Source organism: Crotalus tigris, unplaced genomic scaffold (genome assembly GCF_016545835.1).
Source record: "Crotalus tigris isolate CLP2741 ecotype Arizona unplaced genomic scaffold, ASM1654583v1 scf7180000023617.9722795, whole genome shotgun sequence".
NCBI classification, from domain to species: Eukaryota; Metazoa; Chordata; class Lepidosauria; order Squamata; family Viperidae; genus Crotalus; species Crotalus tigris.
In genome coordinates this window covers 5,341,208-5,361,376 of record NW_024100081.1, presented here as the reverse complement: position 1 = coordinate 5,361,376, position 20,169 = coordinate 5,341,208, and the positions used below count along the sequence as shown (strand labels likewise).

General features: G+C 39.2%; 1 protein-coding gene across 9 annotated transcripts in view; it reads left to right on the top strand.

Annotated features, from left to right (window-relative positions):
• Positions 1-20,169, top strand: part of ELAVL4 (ELAV like RNA binding protein 4) — a 124,701-nt gene that overhangs the window by 86,308 nt on the left and 18,224 nt on the right. For all 9 annotated transcript variants that reach the window (XM_039319963.1, XM_039319958.1, XM_039319964.1 and 6 more), the window contains exon 3: positions 17,046-17,149. In XM_039319963.1, the coding sequence (XP_039175897.1) occupies positions 17,046-17,149 (104 nt within the window). The remainder of the gene's footprint in view (positions 1-17,045; positions 17,150-20,169) is intronic.

The window sequence follows — 20,169 nt, the reverse complement described above, 5'->3', positions numbered from 1 at the left end:
GTTTTGAAATTGTACCCAAGGCACCTTTTACTGTTGATACTATCTTTGCTTTCTTTTGCCATAGTTTTTCTACTTCTATTTTCAGGTCTTTGTGTTTTGTGATTTTCTCCAGATACTGCCACATTCACTATCCAGAATTTTTTTTTTTATGGACAGTTGTTAAGTTTGAGGTATTATGTGGCAAGTGCTTATCTGTTTGAATTCTAAAGTCCCAGAACACTGGCCTTTTCATTTTCTATTTATTTTATGGTCGCCCCAGTTCTTGCTTACAGGCAAATAGTATTTCTTATAGATGTTCCAATGCACCATTATTGCAATTTTGTCATGCCATTCTGTGTGCTCTTCTTACAGTAGTTAACTAGATGACTCACTATTTCTTCAATTTCTTTGTAGATGTGGCATTTGATGTCTGTTGCTGTCTTCTCAATTCAGGCTTTGTATGCATTTGTTCCTAATGCTTGGTCTTGTGCAACCAGAATTAGTCACTCTTTTTCTTCACTCTTTTTCTTCACTTTTCCTGCTTTTAGCCATTGCAAGATCTTATTATCAACTTTTTCAGCTAGTTTTTTGTGGATTGTAATATTTTAATTTGTGACTTTTTATTAGCATCTTTTACTGTTTTGATAGCTGAGATTTCTTATCTTTAAAATCACTGAAAATGAGATCATAGCAATGACGAATAATAAGGATCACCCTGGAAGATGCCTCTCCTAATGTAGACAAGCTCATATTTTCATTAATCTAAAGCTGGATTCATAGTCTAAGACTGGTGGCAACATAATAATTTAAGTCCTGAACAAGGACCTAACAATTATTAAAGTAGTCTCTAAGAACATAGGCAGTCCCAGGTAGCGTGTTTTTTATAAAGTTAGGTTGTTCAGATCTGATAAATTCAATACTTCCAGATATCAAGGACAGTTCTTTAGGTATATCCTTAGGAGTCCAAGCATGATTGGTATAACAATGGATTTCTATTTCCATAAGCGTTCAACTTCAATCTGTAAGTTCTAATGTTCTATAATTTTTTTCAATCGTTTTTCTCAATCCTAGTATCACCCGGAATAACAATATCAATGAACCAGTCTTTCTCCAGCACAGGAGATGGAGAATCCACCAATGGGTTTTCTCTGTCTGCCTGTTCTTGAGACCAAGTTAGCCAAGCTTGACACACACCCTGTTGCTAGGAGGACCCAGTCTTGACTTGGTCTCAAACTCTTGAGGACATGTCAGGTTTGGCTCTCAGGTTTCAGAGATCCAGAAATTATATTTAGCAGGTTAGAGATCCATTGGTGAATTCTCCTTGTCTCAATCAATTGCCTAAATCAGCTTCTCTCCAGGTCAGTAGATCCAGCCTTGGATTTTCCCTCAAACTATTCCCCAGGAGCTCTGGGATCAGCGCTGCCTCAAATCGGTCGATTTGAGGGGTGGAGGGGAGCTGTATCTTCCCCGTTCTCTTTCCCCAGGGCTCTGGGGAAATTCCCCTCAAACGACCCTCCCTCGTCAGACTTCCCTGCACAGCGCTCAGCGCTGCTGTTGCGATAATTCTAATCTTCACAAATTTGCCTTTTGAGGCTTCCGAAAGCCGTTTTTAATGGCTCAAAAGTCACGGCCATCATTTTGGTTGCCACCGAAACAGAGCCCTTTTTTCCTCTTCATTGGAGACCCTTCAGACAGCTGATCCTGTCTTTCGCTCCAAGCAACTCGGTTCAGAGCAAGGGTTCCTGGCTCCACCACGGAGCCCTGCCCCTAGGAATTCTCTACGGAGATTGCAGCGGCCGCCATTTTAGAAGCACCACGCGGCCCTTCTCCTAGGCCACATGATAGTCCTGACTCACTGACTGATGGCCTAAAGTTCCCTGCAAGTCCTTATTTCACAGAGGCCCTTTTCATTCTGACACCATTGCTTACATTTGCCAGGGGTGCAATACGCGGATGCAGGGGAGAGATCAGTGACTCAGACTTGAAATAGAGCACTCATATCACTACGCCCTGAAATTCAACCAGACCGTCATTTTGTTCTCCAGAGTAAATCCAGCCTTCCCCGACACAGTTGCTAGACTCTCCTCCTAGGTTCTCTGCGTCCATACTTGGACATTCTGGTGCACTTTGCCTGGTCACCTAAGGCGACCAGGCGGAGCCTAACAGCAGGCCCCAACCGTGCCTTCGGCTCCATTTTCAACAGCCGTGACCATCAACCCAGAGAGATTTGCCAGTCAGGTAGTCAGGGGAGCAGTCTATTCCCTGCTTCAACTACTCTTCCCGCCAACTGATTGCCTGCCAGAGCTTCCCCTCAGTTTCCCTGAGATACCTCAACCCAGGATGGAGGATTCCATGGTACCTCAGTCTATGAGTGTCGCCTCTCCATCCTCAGGCCATGAATGGTGCAAAACCTCCAAACAGGAGGCAGCAGGCAAGCTCAAGGACAAGGCGAAGGCCATCCTCAAAAAGCTTTCAAAGTTGGCGGAGAAGCAAGCCAGCCATTGGCACCATGCTCTGGAGAGGGAGTTCTCCAGAGCGCAGAGACAGGCCAGAGCTGAGGTGGATCAGCCAAGGGCCCCGACTTCAAGCTCCCCTTAGGGCCTTCGACCTCTGCTCAGGGTGTGTGATCATTGATGGAGCCTCCGCCCGCACATGGTTCCCCTTTTGGGGCGACTCACAACACGACTGTCCAACCATTAATATTTCCCTCGCAGGCGTCACACTCGGGCCCAGAGGCAACTTTTACCCCAGCAGCCGCCGGACTCAGGGGAGCTGAGCCCAAAGAGGTTCTCTCAGAGGGGCGTCTCGAGGCCCTGATCTCAAGGGTCGTGGACCGAGCACTCGCAGCACGTTCATTCCATTTACCCGGAAAGGAGGCTATCCGCCCTATGTTCCTCCAACGGGACACTCAGCATATCATGACCCCCTGTCTCCCGTCCAATCCTCACATAGTGGCGTCTCATCTCCTACTGATTATGACCAGCCGGATTTTCCTTGGTCAGAGGAGGAGGATCTCCCTCCGGACCAGTCTCCACCTGGAGGTCTTTTCAACCCGGCCCTTTTCCTGCCCTTTCTACGCAAGGCCATCACCACGGCCAATATAGGGTCCGATCAGTTTCCTCAGTTGCAAACTCCGTCCGACTCAAACCTGAACCCAGTGTTCTTTGAGACAGTGGCGACCCAACATCATGTCCCCTGCCTTTCGATTTTCCTGAATGGGATTCGGAAACAGTGGGCTTCACTAGTTTCCTTCCCCTCCGTGGGAGGGACGGATAAGAAATTGTTTAGTACTTCACCAGATCTATCAGGTGCTCTTGAAGTACCAAAGGTGGATGAGGCCTGGACCCCTCTTGTGTCCTCGTCTGCAATATCCAGGGACATAGCTGAGGCACTTAAGTCAGAAGATAGGAAATGGGATCTGACCTTCCGCAAAACTCATTAGGTGGCATCATGGGGGATTAAAACGGCCACATGTGCCTCCTTTTTTGTCAGAACCTCCCTTCTATGGCTTCGTCAGCTTCAGGCTAGGCTCCCTCCAGAGGACATACGGACCCATCAGGATTTAAGCAAACGTTGCAGTGACCGAATATGCGTCGGACGCAACCTTACAGTCAGCCAACTTTGCTTCCTGATCTTTAGCCACCAATGTGACAGCAAGACGGATGCTATGGCTCAAGCACTGGCAGGCCGACACCGACGCCAAATGGCGTCTAGCAATGGCCCCCTACCAAGGAGGCCATCTGTTTGGGGAGGTCCTGAATCCATATCTAGTGGAGAACAAGGACAAGCGGAAGGTCATGGCCCATCTCACTAAGAGATCTGATAGACGCACCACTCCTTATGGCCGCAGGCAGCCCTTTTGGCCAGCATTGGGCTTGGGAGCCTCCCAGCCCTCCCACCCCTTCACACCCAGACAGGACCGTTCATATGATAGAACAGGCTTTAGGCCCAAACAACACAATCAGAGCAAACAGCCATTTTGAGGGGGCGGTCGTCCCTTCAGGAGGCCCAAATGACTCTCGGACCATACCTCCCATAGGTGGCAGGCTATCCTGTTTCTTCCATCAGTGGGAGCTCATCACCAGAGACGCCTGGGTCCTACAAACTATCCAATTCAGTCTATCCCTCGAATTTCTGTCCAGCCCCCCGGGTCACTTCGTCGCCTGTCCCACATCTCAAGACACGGTCAGATGGGGTCTTATGCAAGAGGCCATTCGGCATCTTCTGGATATACAGGCCATAGAACCGGTACCAACGGATCAAAAGGGAAGGGGATTCTACTCCATACTCTTCATGGTTCCCAAGACCTCGGGGCGGTGGAGGACAATTATAGACCTCAAAGGTCTGAATTACCACATTGCATACAAGAAATTCAAGATGCAGTCATTCCAGTTCATCCTAGGTAGCATCGGAAAAGGAGACTTCCTGACGTCTATCAACCTCATGGAAGCATATCTCCACATCCCCATCCCTCCAGATCAACAGCAGTTCCTCAGGTTCTGCTACATGGGCCATCACTTCGAGTACAGGACCCTCCCGTTCAGTCTGTCCTCGGCTCCCAGGGTGTTCACCAAGATCCTGGCTGTGCTGGCCACACATGTACGGAAGGTACCGGTGCGTGTTCAGTGCTACCTGGACGACATTCTTATTCAATCGTCCTCCTTCCGGGCGGCTCAGTTGGACCTGAACTTAACAATAAGGTCCTCCAACAGCACGGAACTTCCTAAAGAGCCAGACGGTTCCCTCGACCTGACTCCTACACCTGGGGGCCATCATAGACATCACAGATTGCATGGTCTATCTCTCCCAGGATCGTCTAGCCAGCATCAGGGACCTGGCTCGCCGAGTATACAAAGACTGCACTGTTCCTCTGGCCCTGCTTTCTCAACTCCTAGGGAAGATGGTCTCCTGCATAGCCATAGTTCCCTGGGCCAGTCCGAGGCCCTCTTCATTTCCTTCTTCCCAGCTTCTCTGGGGCAGAAGGTGTCCGCTTCCACCATAGGTAGGTGGATCAAGGCCTGTATTGTGGAAGTGTACCAGGCATCTTCACTGCCAGTTCCAAGCCATATCACGGCCCACTCCACTCGCAGCGCTGCGACCTCTACAGCATGGGCCACTCAGGCATCCATTGAAGAGAATTCAGAGCTGAGACATGGTCTTCACCCTCTCCATTTGTGCGCCATTATAAGATTGACTGCTTTGCTTCCGCAGACACCTCCTTTGGTCGGAAGGTCTTTCAGCAGGTGATTTCCAGGAACGCTGATCCGGCCTTATCTGTTTCCCACCCATTGGGACAGTGAGGCTTTGGTATGTCCAATTGGTGGATTCTCCATCTTCTATGCTGGAGAAGGGGCGTTGTCTTACCTGAATGCCTTTTCTCAGCACGGAGATGGAGAATCCACACCCGCCCCTAGATTCTGTTAGGCCGGTATTAGGGTTTTGAGAGCCAACACCTCGTACTAGTATGCTTGTACTAGTATCCTGATTTAATGGATGAATTTAGTGAGTACAATAACATAACAAGACAAAAAGAAAAGTAAGGAAGAAAAATTAACTTTATAGCTGAAAGACAAAATACTTCTTTTGATTGATTGAAATACCTTCATATAAAAATTGAATACAGAATAATAGAGTTGGAAAGGACCTTGGAGGTCTTCTAGTCCAACCCTTGCTCAAGCAAGAGACCTATACCATTTCAGACAAATGGTAGTTCAATCTCTTCTTAAAACTCTCCATTGATGAAGCACCCAAACTTCTGAAGGCAAACCGTTCCACTGGTTGATTGTTCTCACTGTTAGGAAATTTCTGCTTAGTTCTAGGTTGTTTCTCTCTTTGATTAGTTTCTATCTGTTGTTTCTTGTCTTGCCTTCTGGTGTTTTGGAAAATAGATTGACCCCTCTTCTTTGTGGCAGCCCCTCAAATATTGGAACACTGATTGATATGATATTTTTTCCATAAAGCCTTGTGGTTTTGGAACCAAATTCATAGCCATATGTATATAGGTAGTCTTCGACTTATAACAGTTCATGCAGTGACCGTTCAAAATTATAACTGCATTGAAAAAAGCGACTTATGACTGTTTTTCACACTTATGACCATTACAGTATCCCTATAGTCATGTGATCAAAATTCAGATGCTTGGCAACTAACTCATATTTATGACAGCTGCAGCATCCTGGGATCATGTGATCACCTTTTGTGACTCTCTAATAAGCAAAGTCAATTGGAAAGTCATATTCACTTAACAACCATGTTACTAACTTAACTACAGTGATTCATTTAACAACTGGCAACAAACACTGTAAAATGGGGCAAAACTTACTTAACAAATGTCTCATTTAACACCATAAATTTTGGACTTAATTGTGGTTGTAAGTGGAGGACTACCTATATTTTGGTTTCTTAAGAAAGGGTTAATTATTCCTTTTCCTCACCTTTACTCCATTCAATGCCAACATGGAGAATAACTCCCCCAAAGCTGATTTAATTTTTAAAAATGCATATACCAGTCTGGATTTTTTCAACCTTACATTTCCATTGTTTGTTGCCCAAGAGTATAACTCTTTATACTGGAGAACAATTTTTTTTTTCAAAAGTTTTGCTTCCTGAACATTTTTTTGACCCCTTCAAATTGAGCACAAATATAATTTCAGAATGACTGTATCATGTAGGAATCTTGAAACATATGAAATTAACTTTTAATAACTATAATGTATTTAATATCATCATGTTTCCGGTATGTTGCATGAGTTCAGCATGGCCAAAAGTATTTTCATAGTGGTGAAACCTTTCCCCTTGTTCGTCACTTGCTGCACCTAGATTTTTAGGAAAGAAATCCAAGTGTGAATGCAGAAAATGAATCTTCAGTGACATGTTGTATTTTATGGTCTTGTACATTGTAAGAACTTTGTCAACCAACTGAATGCAGTTTGGTGCTCAGTAGTTGCCAAGAAAATGTTCAACAATATCCTTGAATGCTTTCCAGGCAATTTTCTCTAACTCCAGATCTTTGACCTGTTTGTCATTGATGATATATCTGATCTGTGAACCAATAAAAATGCCTTCCTTAATCTTGGCATTAGTTATTCTGTGAAACATCTTTCTCAATAAAAACCTTCACCTTCCTTGTTCATCACTTTCACGAAATTTTTCATTAGTCTGAGTTTTATGTGAAGTGGAAGCAAAAATATCTTTATCAGTCCAACAAGTGGTTTATGTGCCATGTTTTTTTTTTTGTTGTTGTTCTGGAATCACATTTTTGGGGAGTGGCCATTTCTTTTTAATGTAATGAGACTTTTTTGCATGGCTATCCCATCCATATATGTAACAACAGCATTTGTTATATCTAAGCTCCATTCCAAGTAGCAGAGCCGTTGCTTTTATTCTTCACAAATATTCTAGTTGTACTTGGATAACAGTCCCATGTTTTTGTATGTTTCTTTCATGTGTGCAGCATAATCAATATATACTAAAAGGTGTACATTGCCATTGTGTAAAAACAAATATTTCTATAAAACAGTATGTAAATAAGTAAATACAGGTTATTTTTGTGATTAGCAGCCAAAAATCTATAAGATAACTCCAAAAGTTGTCCAGTGTTACTTGTACATCTGATAAAAGCAAAGGTAGCCAGTTATGTGAGAGATTATAAGAAACAAAGGCTGGTGGAGAATCCCTTTACAGGTAGTCCTCAACTTACAGTCATTCATAAGCAACCGTTCAAAATTATGGCAACACTGAACAAAGTTATTTACAACCACTGCCCAAAATTACGGCCGTTTCAACACCCTCATGGTCACATATTCAAAATTAGGGCACTTGGCTGCCCACTTGCACTCAAAATAGCATGGGCATTTCAATTCCCGCCAACTGCCTCTCCTTCCATCTATGCCTTTTGGCTCTCCTGCCAGCCTGTACTCCGCCACCCCATTTCACTTTCACCGTCTTTTTGTTCCTGCTGCTGATGAAGAATGCTCACCCTGGCCCTTCAGTCCAAAGGAACAGAATGATTCCAGAATAAAATCACACTTTTGAAATTATAATTTGAGAGAAAGTGGTTTACATGCTGCTTGAGTTTTAAACAGATTTGTTTAAATACCTTATTCAGACATATTCTTAACACATCAATTTTTCTGTCAAATCTATGGTCCAAATTCTTCATTCAGGTTTCAAAAGAAAGTATGCTATCTGACATGCAGTGCTTTGCTACAACTAGTCTTGTCGTCTCCAAGAACGAAGTGGTAACTTACTTATTCTGTAACCATTTGCTTTCCCTTTTAAATATGAGAAAAGGAACTCTCCACAAATCCTCTGTCCTGTAACTTATGAAATAATTTGTAAAATCTCAGGATCATAGTTCTGTACCTATATAGCCGTGCACCTGTTTTGAGTCAATAATCCTAGATTTTTGGAAGAGTTAATGGGTTTGATTTTTACTAGTTTAGGTGAAGAGAAATTTTATCTAAGCAACATTTTTATTGTAATGTTTGTTAAAATTTAAGTATCTCCTGTGACTTAGAAATCTCAGGCCCTAAATTTATCTCCCATATAATCCTGAATTCAACCTAGATATCATTCGAACTGTTAACTTCAAATAACTCCTCAAGATTCAACTCTTCCTTAGTTCTGCATTCTTCTGCTTGCCTCCTTTATTTTTACACTAAGTAGGGAGCTTCCAAGTTGAAGCAAACAATTTCTGTTCAGAAGGAAATTTCACATTTCCTCTCTTAGGAAGGAAACTGAAGGCTGCTGGAGGAAGTGAAGAGCACTCAATTTTCTGAAAAATGTCTTATTTGGAGGAGAAAGTTTATGATAATTAGACAAGCAGTTAAAAATATGAATTTTGCACTCCTAAGACTTACTTTTTCTCCAACGAAATCTTTTTAACTAGGACGCCAGATAGGTACCATACAAGCCTTCATAATCATGTTCCCCAAACTGTATTTTCAGAGTGAGTCTGAGAGAAAAAGAGAACGAGGAAAAGAATTATTCTGTTGCCAAGTGAAATAAAGAAGGTGGAAAGTTTTTGACCTACAGATTAACCAAAAAGGATATAATTAAATACATCTCTTTCTTCTCCATTCCTGTAACTTCCATATAGTTTTATTATCTCTTAATCTGTCAACTGCAGATTAATTAAAACTGTAATTAAATTGAGATATTTTTGCTTTCTAGTTCAGAGAGATAAGAGAGAAACAGTTTTATGTGAAGCATGAGATTACTGATATATCACTATATACCACAGGCCGTCTATAATAGTGTTCACATTGCTCTCAGAGCTATAGAAATGCAGAGACATACAGTAAATATTTGTGAGTATGTGAAGAAGCTCTTTGGGAACAGTTGTTTGATTTGATAAATGATCAAGAATTAAAGCTATTTCAGTCTGGCCCTTTCCTTAGAATTTTTAAGTGGGGAATAAAACAATTTAATAAGAAAACATTGATATGATAGTCATCAATTGCCAAATAATTTAGGCAAATAATTTCAGCAAACGTAACTGAAATATATGTTCCGAAATCAGACTGTACTCACAGGCACTTTCAGGAATAACATTAAAATTTCTGAAGCTTTTTTGGGACAGGATGGCAAGTGTCATACCCAAGGGAGACTATATCTGCTTTCTGGAGGTTTTTTTAAAGTGAAGTTTAAGAAAAAAATGTAAAGGCCCATTTTAAAATTTAAGTAATATGTCTCATTACTTTCAGTTAGATCATTAATATTTTTCTGGTTTGGGGCCAGTTCATTCTCTCAATACAAGTAGTCTGTGACTGATAATTGAGCTCAGAGGTTTTTGTGATTATAAGTCAAGTCATCACATAACCAGACTTGATTTTGAAACCATTTTTCCGACAGTTGTTTAGTGAGTTATTGCAGTTGTTAAGTTAATGTGATTGTAAATCCAAATCCAATTTATCCGGTGGACTTTCCCCCCCAGAAAACAGCAAGTCACAAAATGCAATGACATGACCACGGAACATTGCAACTGGTTGAAATGCAAACTACTTGCCAAGTGCCCAAAATATAATAACATGAGCATGGGGATGGTATGGCAGTCATAACGTTGAGGACAGGACATAAGTAACTTTTTTTCAATTCTATTGTAATTTTGAATGGTAAATCTGTATTTCTGATATAATGGATCTGACTTATTTACAGACTCTTTTGTTAGTAAAAACAAAACAAAAATGATTTCACTTAATTTAGAAATTCTATAGATCAGGGCCGGATGTGTCATGCCGAAACCGCACCCACCCCATTGTCAGCAATGGAGAAAAAGTCTTGATACGTCGCAATATGTCACATGATGTTGCGAGTTTGACACCCCTGCTATACATCCATCTATCTGCCATTGTAACCTATAGACCAGTCAGAGGGATTAGAAGCATAATTTACGCCATGTATTCTTCATAAGGTGATCGTAATTATCAGTGTATGATTGATATTATTTTGTTTGGTTATTGAGTTACTAATATTATCCCCATGATTAAGGAAGAGATTAAGACAAGATGTTAGTTTCCTAACATTTAATGTCTTACTACATATATACCAAGAGGTCTACAAACAGTGGCCAAAATTACATTTGTTAATTGAACCCAACTGTCACGTACAACAATGGCTTTTAATTGCATCACTGTCTGGTTTGGTGGCAGCAGTGCCTCGGGTAGAAAGTCCATACAGAGAATGGTAAGGACAGCCGAGAAGATCATAGTATGCTCGCTTCTTGGTATTCAAGATGCTGCTTATAAGCGCTATGTGCTTAGAGTTCAAAGCATTGTTAGAGACCCACACACCCACTTTATGGTCTGTTTCTGTTGCTCCCCTCTGAGAGGGGAGGTTTCAAAGTATTTCTAGCAGGACTACCCGATTCGCTAATAGCTTTGTTCCCTATGCCATCCGTCTGGTAAACTCGTAAGATTTGTTTTTCTTGCCATGCACATGTATACATAATCTGTACTAGATTGTTGTTTCTCTTTGTCATATATGTGGGTATATGCATAAAGTAGCTAGAAGAGATAAGAATGCCTTCTTAAATGAACAGTGCAAAGAAATAGAAGAAAACAACAGAATAGGGAGGACCAGAGATCTCTTCAAGAAAATTGGAGATATGAAGGGAACGTTTCATGCAAAGATGGGCATGATAAAGGACCAAAATGGCAGGGACCTAACAGAGGCAGAAGAGATTAAGAAGAGGTGGCAAAACTACACAGAAGAACTATACAAGAACGAGCTTAACGTCCCAGATAACCACGATGGGATGGTCACTGACCTCGAGCCAGACATCCTAGCATGTGAAGTGAAATGGGCCTTAGAAAATCTGAGCAACAACAAAGCTAGTGGAGGTGACAGTATTCCAGCTGAGCTATTCAAAATCTTAAAAGACAATGCAGTAAAAGTGCTACACTCAATTTGCCAGCAAATTTGGAAAATTCAACAGTGGCCACAGGATTGGAAAAGGTCAGTTTACATTCCAGTTCCAAAGAAAGGCAATGCCAAAGAATGTTCAAACTATCGCACCATTGCACTCATTTCACATGCTAGTAAAGTTATGCTTAAAATCCTACAAGCTAGACTCCAGCAGTATGTGGATCGAGAACTACCAGAAGTACAGGCAGGATTTCGAAGAGGCAGAGGAACTAGAGATCAAATTGCCAACATACGCTGGATCATGGAGAAAGCTAGGGAGTTCCAGAAAAACATCTACTTCTGCTTCATTGACTATGCAAAAGCCTTTGATTGTGTGGATCACAACAAATTGTGGCAAGTTCTTAAAGAGATGGGAGTACCAGACCATCTCATTTGTCTCTTGAGAAACCTATATGCGGGTCAAGAAGCAACAGTGAGAACTGGACACGGAACCACTGATTGGTTCAAAATTGGAAAAGGAGTCCGGCAAGGCTGTATATTGTCGCCCTGCCTATTTAACTTATATGCAGAGCACATCATGAGAAAGGCAGGACTAGATGAATCAAAAGTTGGAATTAAGATTGCTGGGAGAAATATCAACAACCTAAGATATGCAGATGATACCACTCTAATGGCAGAAAGTGAAGAGGAACTAAAGAGCCTCTTGATGCGGGTGAAGAAGGAGAGTGCAAAAGTTGGCTTGAAACTCAACATTAAGAAAACCAAAATCATGGCATCCGGCCCTCTCAATTCCTGGCAAATAGATGGGGAAGAAATGGAGGTAGTGACAGATTTTATTTTTCTGGGCTCAAAGATCACCTCAGATGGGGACTGCAGCCAAGAAATTAAAAGACGCTTGCTCCTGGGGAGGAAAGCTATGGCAAATCTAGACAGCATACTAAAAAGCAGAGACATCACCCTGCCAACAAAAGTGTGTATCGTCAACGCCATGGTTTTCCCAGTTGCAATGTATGGCTGTGAAATTTGGACCATAAGAAAGGCTGAGCGCCAAAGAATTGAGGCCTTTGAACTATGGTGCTGGAGAAGACTCCTGCGAGTCCCTTGGACTGCAAGGCGTTCAAACCGGTCAGTCCTAGAAAAGATCAACCCCGACTGCTCTTTAGAAGGCCAGATCCTGAAGTTGAAACTCAAATACTTTGCCATCTAATGAGAAGGAAGGACTCACTGGAGAAGGGCCTAATGCTGGGAAAGATTGAGGGCAATAGAAGAAGGGGATGACAGAGAATGAAATGGCTGGATGGAGTCACTGAAGCAGTAGGCGTGAACTTAAATGGACTCCAGAAGATGGTAGAGGACAGGAAGACCTGGAGGAACGTTGTCCATGGGGTCGCGATGGGTCAGACACGACTTCGCAATTAACAACAACAACATGCATAATTCTATGTTTATTTATTTTGTCATATTTATGTAGTGTAGATTGGAGGTGGTGACCCTTTGAGAGCTATATGCAATGAAATTTCATTTTAATGTATGCCAATTAAGTGTACATTCAAAGTGACAATAAAGTTATTGTTCTGTTCTAATCTAATCTAATCTAATTGTAATAGTCTTTATTGGTACACATAAGCACAATCAAAGATTCGATGTGTTTGTGTGTGTATGTTTGTGTGTATGTTATTATACAATAAATTCTAATTATTTTCACTGGGAGAAAATCATTTTTAAATTGATTTAAAATACAAGATAAAGAGTAAAATGTGAAGTCAAATGTCAAAAAAGTCTGGCACAGAACCAGAGGGATTGGAGTGAAAGGGTGGAATATACATCTTGGAGATAGAAAGTCTCTGTGTAGTCAGGCCTGCTGGTTCAAACACCTGGCCATGAAATAAAAGGGTCAGAATGGATCACCACAACACTTAAAACACTGGTATCCTTTGTTGCTGTTTCTTATTTCATCACTCACTGTTGTAAGAGGCTTTTACACTGTTACCCCTGAGAAATTCCATGGCCTTTTGTGTGTGTTCCACATCAGCTGATATATGTACTATGTGACCATGGTATTCCCCTCATAAAATGGGTTCAAATACTTTATGTTAATACCAGCAATCAAGTACCACGTGCTGCTGGTCTTTCTGACAATTTTCCTGTGAAGATTGGTATGCACAAGGTTTGCCATAGCTGTTCATTGTTGTCATGGATACATCACACAAGACTTGCATCACAGTGCCCCTGGGTTTTGCTTTATGCCAATAAGATCCTTTTCTCAGCTACCATCAGGAAAATACTAAGCACTATGTACAGATATGGAATGACTAACTTAGTCAATTAAATTTGCACCTCAATATCAAGAAGACTGAGTATCTAGAGCAGGATTGTCAAACTTGCAACGTCATATGACGTGTCGTGACATATCGTGATTTTTTTCCATTGCCAGCTATGGGGTGGGTGTGGTTTCAGCATGATGCATCCGGCCCATGGGCCGGCAGTTTGAAACCCCCGATCTAGAGACTAGCCCAAGCATTTCATTATTCAGGTCAATGCTGAAGTGGTAGTAGATGTGAGGGTGAATGCAACCTAGCTGCAGGGGAAGGAGATCACTGGAGAGCTCTGTGATAGGTCTATGCAGTTCACCTACAATTGAAATTTTACAAAATAATTTGCCCGGTAGCACTATATGACACTGAATGCTGGCCAGCCACTAAAAGTGTCAAGCACCCATTATATGTCATTAGATGTGCATGTTTCCCTTCTTGACCATATAAGGAGTGTCTGGCAGCAGATGGGTGCTGTATTATTTCCAGAGAAAATGCAGGAAATGTGTTTATGGTGGTTTGGCCACATTCTATAAGCAGTATCCTACACCGTTAACATTGATGGCAAATGCCCATGACAAAAAAACAAAAATGGCTGTACACAATTAATACAGACATGAAAATCATCCAGTTAGACCCATTTGCTGTATTTGATTGTGTGAAATAGCATTTGTTGATCTGAAAAGCAGACCCTGCACTGTGTGAAAATACTACAGTAGTGGCCCTGTTTTAGGCAGGTGACATAGAAATTTGGTGTTTGAAACATGAGGCAGCTATGGTTTGAGAAAACATAAATTTGTCTCAGATCTACCCAAAAATTAACTTGCTAGGAATTACAAATAATTTGTCAAAAGCAATGGGCCAGTTTTTTCTATATACTTACTCTTGTGCATTTCTCTGGAACGAAGGGAGTGAAGAGCAGATATAATATGATACAGGAAATTTACTTCTAAAGCTAACAATATAGGATTTTGTTATTCAAACAGAATGAGGTGAATATCAAGTTGAACTGGAAACAGACTGGAGCATATCTTTATTAGCTTTAATATTAAGATCCTAGAATATTAATTATGGGTGAAGCAGAAGTTTATAATTCTAAAAATACTTGACTTTAGCTTTATAAACCCATTAGCTGAGAAATTCATTCATAATTGGATAGCACATGATTAAAAATATTAATGAGGCTGATCAGACACAGCTAAACAGCCAAATTAATCCACAGAGGTATTTTTATCACATATAGGACTTTACTCCTAGGACTCAAAGTGACCTTTTCATCTTTGATTGATTTTCTACAGTCCAGATAGGGGAAACAACTTAGAATCTATGCTTTATATTGAAATCCAGCATTTTCTACATGTACAGAATGTCATCGGAAGGAATCTTCCACAACAACTTTCAAGCCACTTTTCTTTTCTCATAGACCTGTTTTTCAGCCACTCTATTATGTTGTATGATGAATTATACTGTTTGGACATGAAAACATACAATTTCATCTTGCCTGGATGCAATTTCTATTGCCTTGTCCACATTTAATCCCAATGACAGTCAGACGTTTTGTAAAATCAGACAGAAAACACAGAGGGTAATATTGGCATCTTATCCTGAATGTCATTTTCATCCTATAGACCAGGCAACTCAAATTCGCGACATCACATGATGTGTGACGTATCACAACTTTTTCCCCATTGCCAGCGGTTTTGGGCGCAGTTTTGGAATGACACATCCGGCCCATGGTCCAGCAGTTTGACATGCCTGCTATAGACTCATACAAGAATAAAATTAAAATCTTGATGATGACATTGCACAAAGGACTCTATAAAATAATCTATGCCACAATGCACTGACATTTCACATTAAAAGATGCTTCCCAGATTTAGTAATGCACCCATATTTTATAATTAATATAATTAAAAACTGCTGAACAAAATGAAATTGTAACATAAAAATATAAAATTATCTGGTTTCTCTCAGGAAGGATGGAATACATGTGAATATAGAGCTATTGTCATTTTTCAAAACTGAGCATATTGAGATAACAGAAGGAAAAATTAATGTGTAATTAAGCATGTGCTGATATGCACTCTAAAACAAATACGTTAGTAAGCACATGTGAGAGAACAAGCAAAGGGGAAATTATGGTGAGATCAGTTTTTCTTAGTTAATTTTTCTCACTATATATGTGTGTGTGTGTGCGTGTGTAGATGGGTAGGTAGGTAGGTAGGTAGGTCTTTGGTTATTCGGGTTTTCTCCCGCGTCAAATTGGAAGTGCCTTGGCGACATTTCAACAAAGTCTCATTCGTCATCTTCAGGCTGGTGTTTTCGGCTTCATGCTTCTAGGAGCACGACCAATTTGACGCGGGAGAAAACCCGAATAATCAAAGACCTACATACAAACACCCGCGAAAACCTCAGAAAATGTGTGTGTGTGTGTGTGTGTGTGTGTGTGTGTGTGTGTGTACGTACTGCAGGGCCAAGGTGAACCCATATCTCTGTGAATCTCGTAATTAGATTACCAAACTATGCTGTGGGATCTGGATAAAAATGACCAGTAAAATATAAACACAGACTCTACTAAATACAAAAATAATGTTATTGTTTGAGGGTTTTTTTTGTTTCGCCCCCTGAACACAGTGCAGAGAGTACAAGATAATAAGTTACGCTAGCACATAACATTCCGATGTTTATGATCTAAATATTTGTGTTGTCCTTGTCAAAGCAGCAGTTAATTTATTGGCTTTTACATTTTAGGTTTTCATCTTCTGACTTTTGAAAATTATGTTCTGCTTTGTTTACGTAAATTGCTTCCTTGTTGAGGGACAGTATATGAATGTTCTAAGTTTTAAAAAGCCAATGAAGGTTAAGGAAATACAGATCAATTACGTGTTTTCATTGGTAAGATTTTGGCTTTTAAAGATTGTCTGGCTTAAGCATAACATTTTTTTTCATTTTCAGTTGAACTTGCATTGCTGTACAACCATTTCTTTAATTCTGTCTGCTAATTAAAATATCACACAGCTAATGAATTTATGCATGTAATCCTGCTGCTACCTGTTTCTTGTAATCTGTTCTTTTAATGTGATTCACATACAAAAAGGCTTTAGTAAGAGTGATCACTTAAGTATTTTTTTAATTCATGCAGTTTTCAGTTTTAACTCCTCTGTGGAATGTAGAAGAATCAGCATTATCAAAAACAAAAGGTCCCATTATTTTTTTTAAAAAAATGTTATTTTTAGGAGTTCAGATTGTACAGTATGCTTTCTGGATTGGGATTAAATTTTTAGGTTAAGAATGGTACCAGAGAAAAGAATTTTAATCTCCCATTTGGAAATCGTACATGTGTGCTACAAAGAATACTGAGTCCTTTTTTTTTTTGTTTCTCAACAGGGCAGAGTTTAGGGTATGGATTTGTTAACTATATTGATCCAAAGGATGCAGAGAAAGCCATTAACACTTTAAATGGACTCAGACTCCAGACCAAAACGATAAAGGTAAGAGAATACAAAGAGTGTTTTGCTAAATTATGGAAGAGTGTAGTTAAGACTGCTCCTGGCTATCTCATCAAAATTGCATTCTTCACCATTCAGAAGATAATAACATCTCTTACTTTAAAACAAAGAAAAAGTATAAAGCAGATTTTTTTTTTCATTCTTTTCAAAACGCAGCTGTTTTCTCCTTTAAAAAAGGAAAGGAAAAACCGAGCCTTTTAAAATAAATATCAAAGGATCCAGGGTAGGTTGTCAAGGCTTTAGAGAGTAATCTATAAATTAACCTCAGGAGATAAAACGTAAAAAAGATGTTGATAAGATGGCCATTATATGGAGTTTTGTTGCCTGATTAATAATAGACACCCTGTTCTCTGTCTGTCTGTCTGTCAATCTATCTATCTATTTATCTATCTCTACCTGAGAATTGGCAGTCAACTACTAATTTTAATAATTGATTAATTTCATATAGTACACTGATCATACTCAAATACTCTTTAGAATGGGATTTCTTTTCCAGAAAGCAAATTTTAAAAAAAATCTTAGCATTATCTGCATGCCATTAACTTCTCTGTATCATGCTGTAACGTCGTTCTGGTTTAAGAGACCTACCCTTGATGCAAGTTGATTCATTAGAAACTTGTATATCTGTGCTGCTCAGTACAATGTAATCAGTGTTATGTGTGCAGACATATAGTGTAATAGTATAATAGTGTGCAAACATCAATTGCTTCCTATGCATTTTCAATATATTTTACATCAATTTATATATATTTATACATAATTTATATATAATTTACACACACATGCACACACAAAATATTTTAATCAAATCAGCACCAAAAGTTAACACTGAGCTGCTTCCACATAAAAGGTAGAAATTGCAGAATTCATCTTGCTTAAAAGCCTACCAGCAAAATATAAGCCACCAAAAGAAAGATGGAAAGTCAAACCAAAATCTGTGCATCTTAATATGTAATTTGAAGATTAAAGTATTGGTTTTAGAGCTGCATTCATTGTGTACAGGTGTTTTTTTCTTTAATGCTTGGTTATTATTTCCCTGAATTTAAAATATTTTCTTTTTTTATTTTCATTAAGTTGATAATGACAGAATTCAAGAATTTTAGAATATATTGAAAAATGGAGTGCATACTAATACTCTTGTTGAAATTCATAGATTCTGATAGAATAAATTTTAGGCCTGTTAATAATCACTGAGATCAAAATTATATTATTCTGACATGCTCTACTTTGGATATGGATTGGTTAACTATATCTTTGAAATGCAATACATAAAGTTATATTTAATTCAAGTATTTGTATACTTACGTTTTGTGGCTATAATTTTAAATGAATTATAAACTAGAAACTTTGGTCTAGTGGTCAAGGTACCAGGCTAGAGACTGTGAGTTCTAATTCCGCATTAGCATGAAAGCCAGCTGAATGATCTTGGGCCAGTCATTCTCTCGCAGCCCACAACAGCAGGCGACAAGCCAGTAGGATCAATTCCTGTCACAACGAGTGGATCAAAGCTCTGTTGATCTGAAAAAGCAAAGCCTGCTTTGCAGGAAAACACTAGGAATAAAAAAACATATATGTAGATTTAGGAAAATTAATAGTTTAAATTTAACTCTGTTTAAGTCTGGGGACTGAAATGAATTTGAAAGTAGCATTGACAGATAGATATATTGGGCTGGTTTGATTTACTTTGAAGAGTAGTGCATTAAAGATGAAATCTGATCTGTGTAAATCTGTTAGGATTATGTTCTTACTTACAAGTCTTTTTTCTTAAATTTATAAGACTTTTTAAAACTTGTTTTTAATCAGAAACAAAGATATATTCTGATTATTTGTTTGTGGTCAGGTTTGAAATTAAATTGCAATAAGACATTCTGAATTTGTATTCTGATTTCCAGTCTTAAATTCATCTGTAGTTTTCACATTAATTTAGATATCGTAATATCCATTGGTGTAATAACAGGCTGTCTGCCTTAATATTCAGTCTTAAGTGGGCTACCATCACCTTGAAATATAACCATTTAAAAATAATTCCAGGTGTGACTTAAACTTGCTAATTTTGTATTATACTTGTTATTACTGATACTTTGCTTTACACTTACTCATGCCTTAAGATACTCCTGTAACAATGCATCAAAATAGAGTCTTTGGGTATTTAAAAGAACAGGATCTCTTCACAGAAAAATATAGTTTTAGATAGAAGCAAGCTAGGCTGTAACTTCTTAAAACACTTGTTGTTCGTCCAACAATAGATTGCTGTGGGTTTGATTATTTTATAAATAAGTTTTGCACTCAGTAGCTATCCTTCATGATTTTATTATATATTTATAAAAGCTAATACTGCTAATTGTGTTTTATATTTATGAGTGAAACATGATTCCTTTAACTGGTAAAATTCTATGTAGATTAACAATTTAAAAACTGCAAGGAATAAAGACTTAGCACCTGCTTATTTACAATTTATTACAATGTGGTGGATTTAAATTAAATATTTGTTTTAAAAGGATACTGACTAATTTGTTCATACCAATTTCATCTAAAATTATGTCTATATGAGTAAAGCGTAATTATATTATTAATCACCGTAGAGAGTTCATGGTTAATGCTCAATATAACTATAAATCACAGGTGATATTCAGTTCTTCAATAATTAATCATTTTGGCTAAGATCCAAATCACTGTTTTGGTGAGCAGAAAAACTAACTCCATTCTTTGAAGGGACTGTAATCAATTTGTCATTTTTTCCTCCAGTCTTTTGCATCATATTGCTTCCACAGTAGCTTTTCAGAAAACTGCAAAAGGAAAAGGGAATAGCCAGGATATAAGTTCTTATTATACTTTCATTTGAATTATTATACTTAGTCCTATCACATTGTCACACAAAAACAAATGCAAATAAAATGTGCTTGAATTGCTCTTTATTTTTTCAATATTTACGAATTAATGATAGCTAAGAAGATAATGTACAAGAAATAAAATTGGCAAAATTAATAACAGTTTTTAGCCAT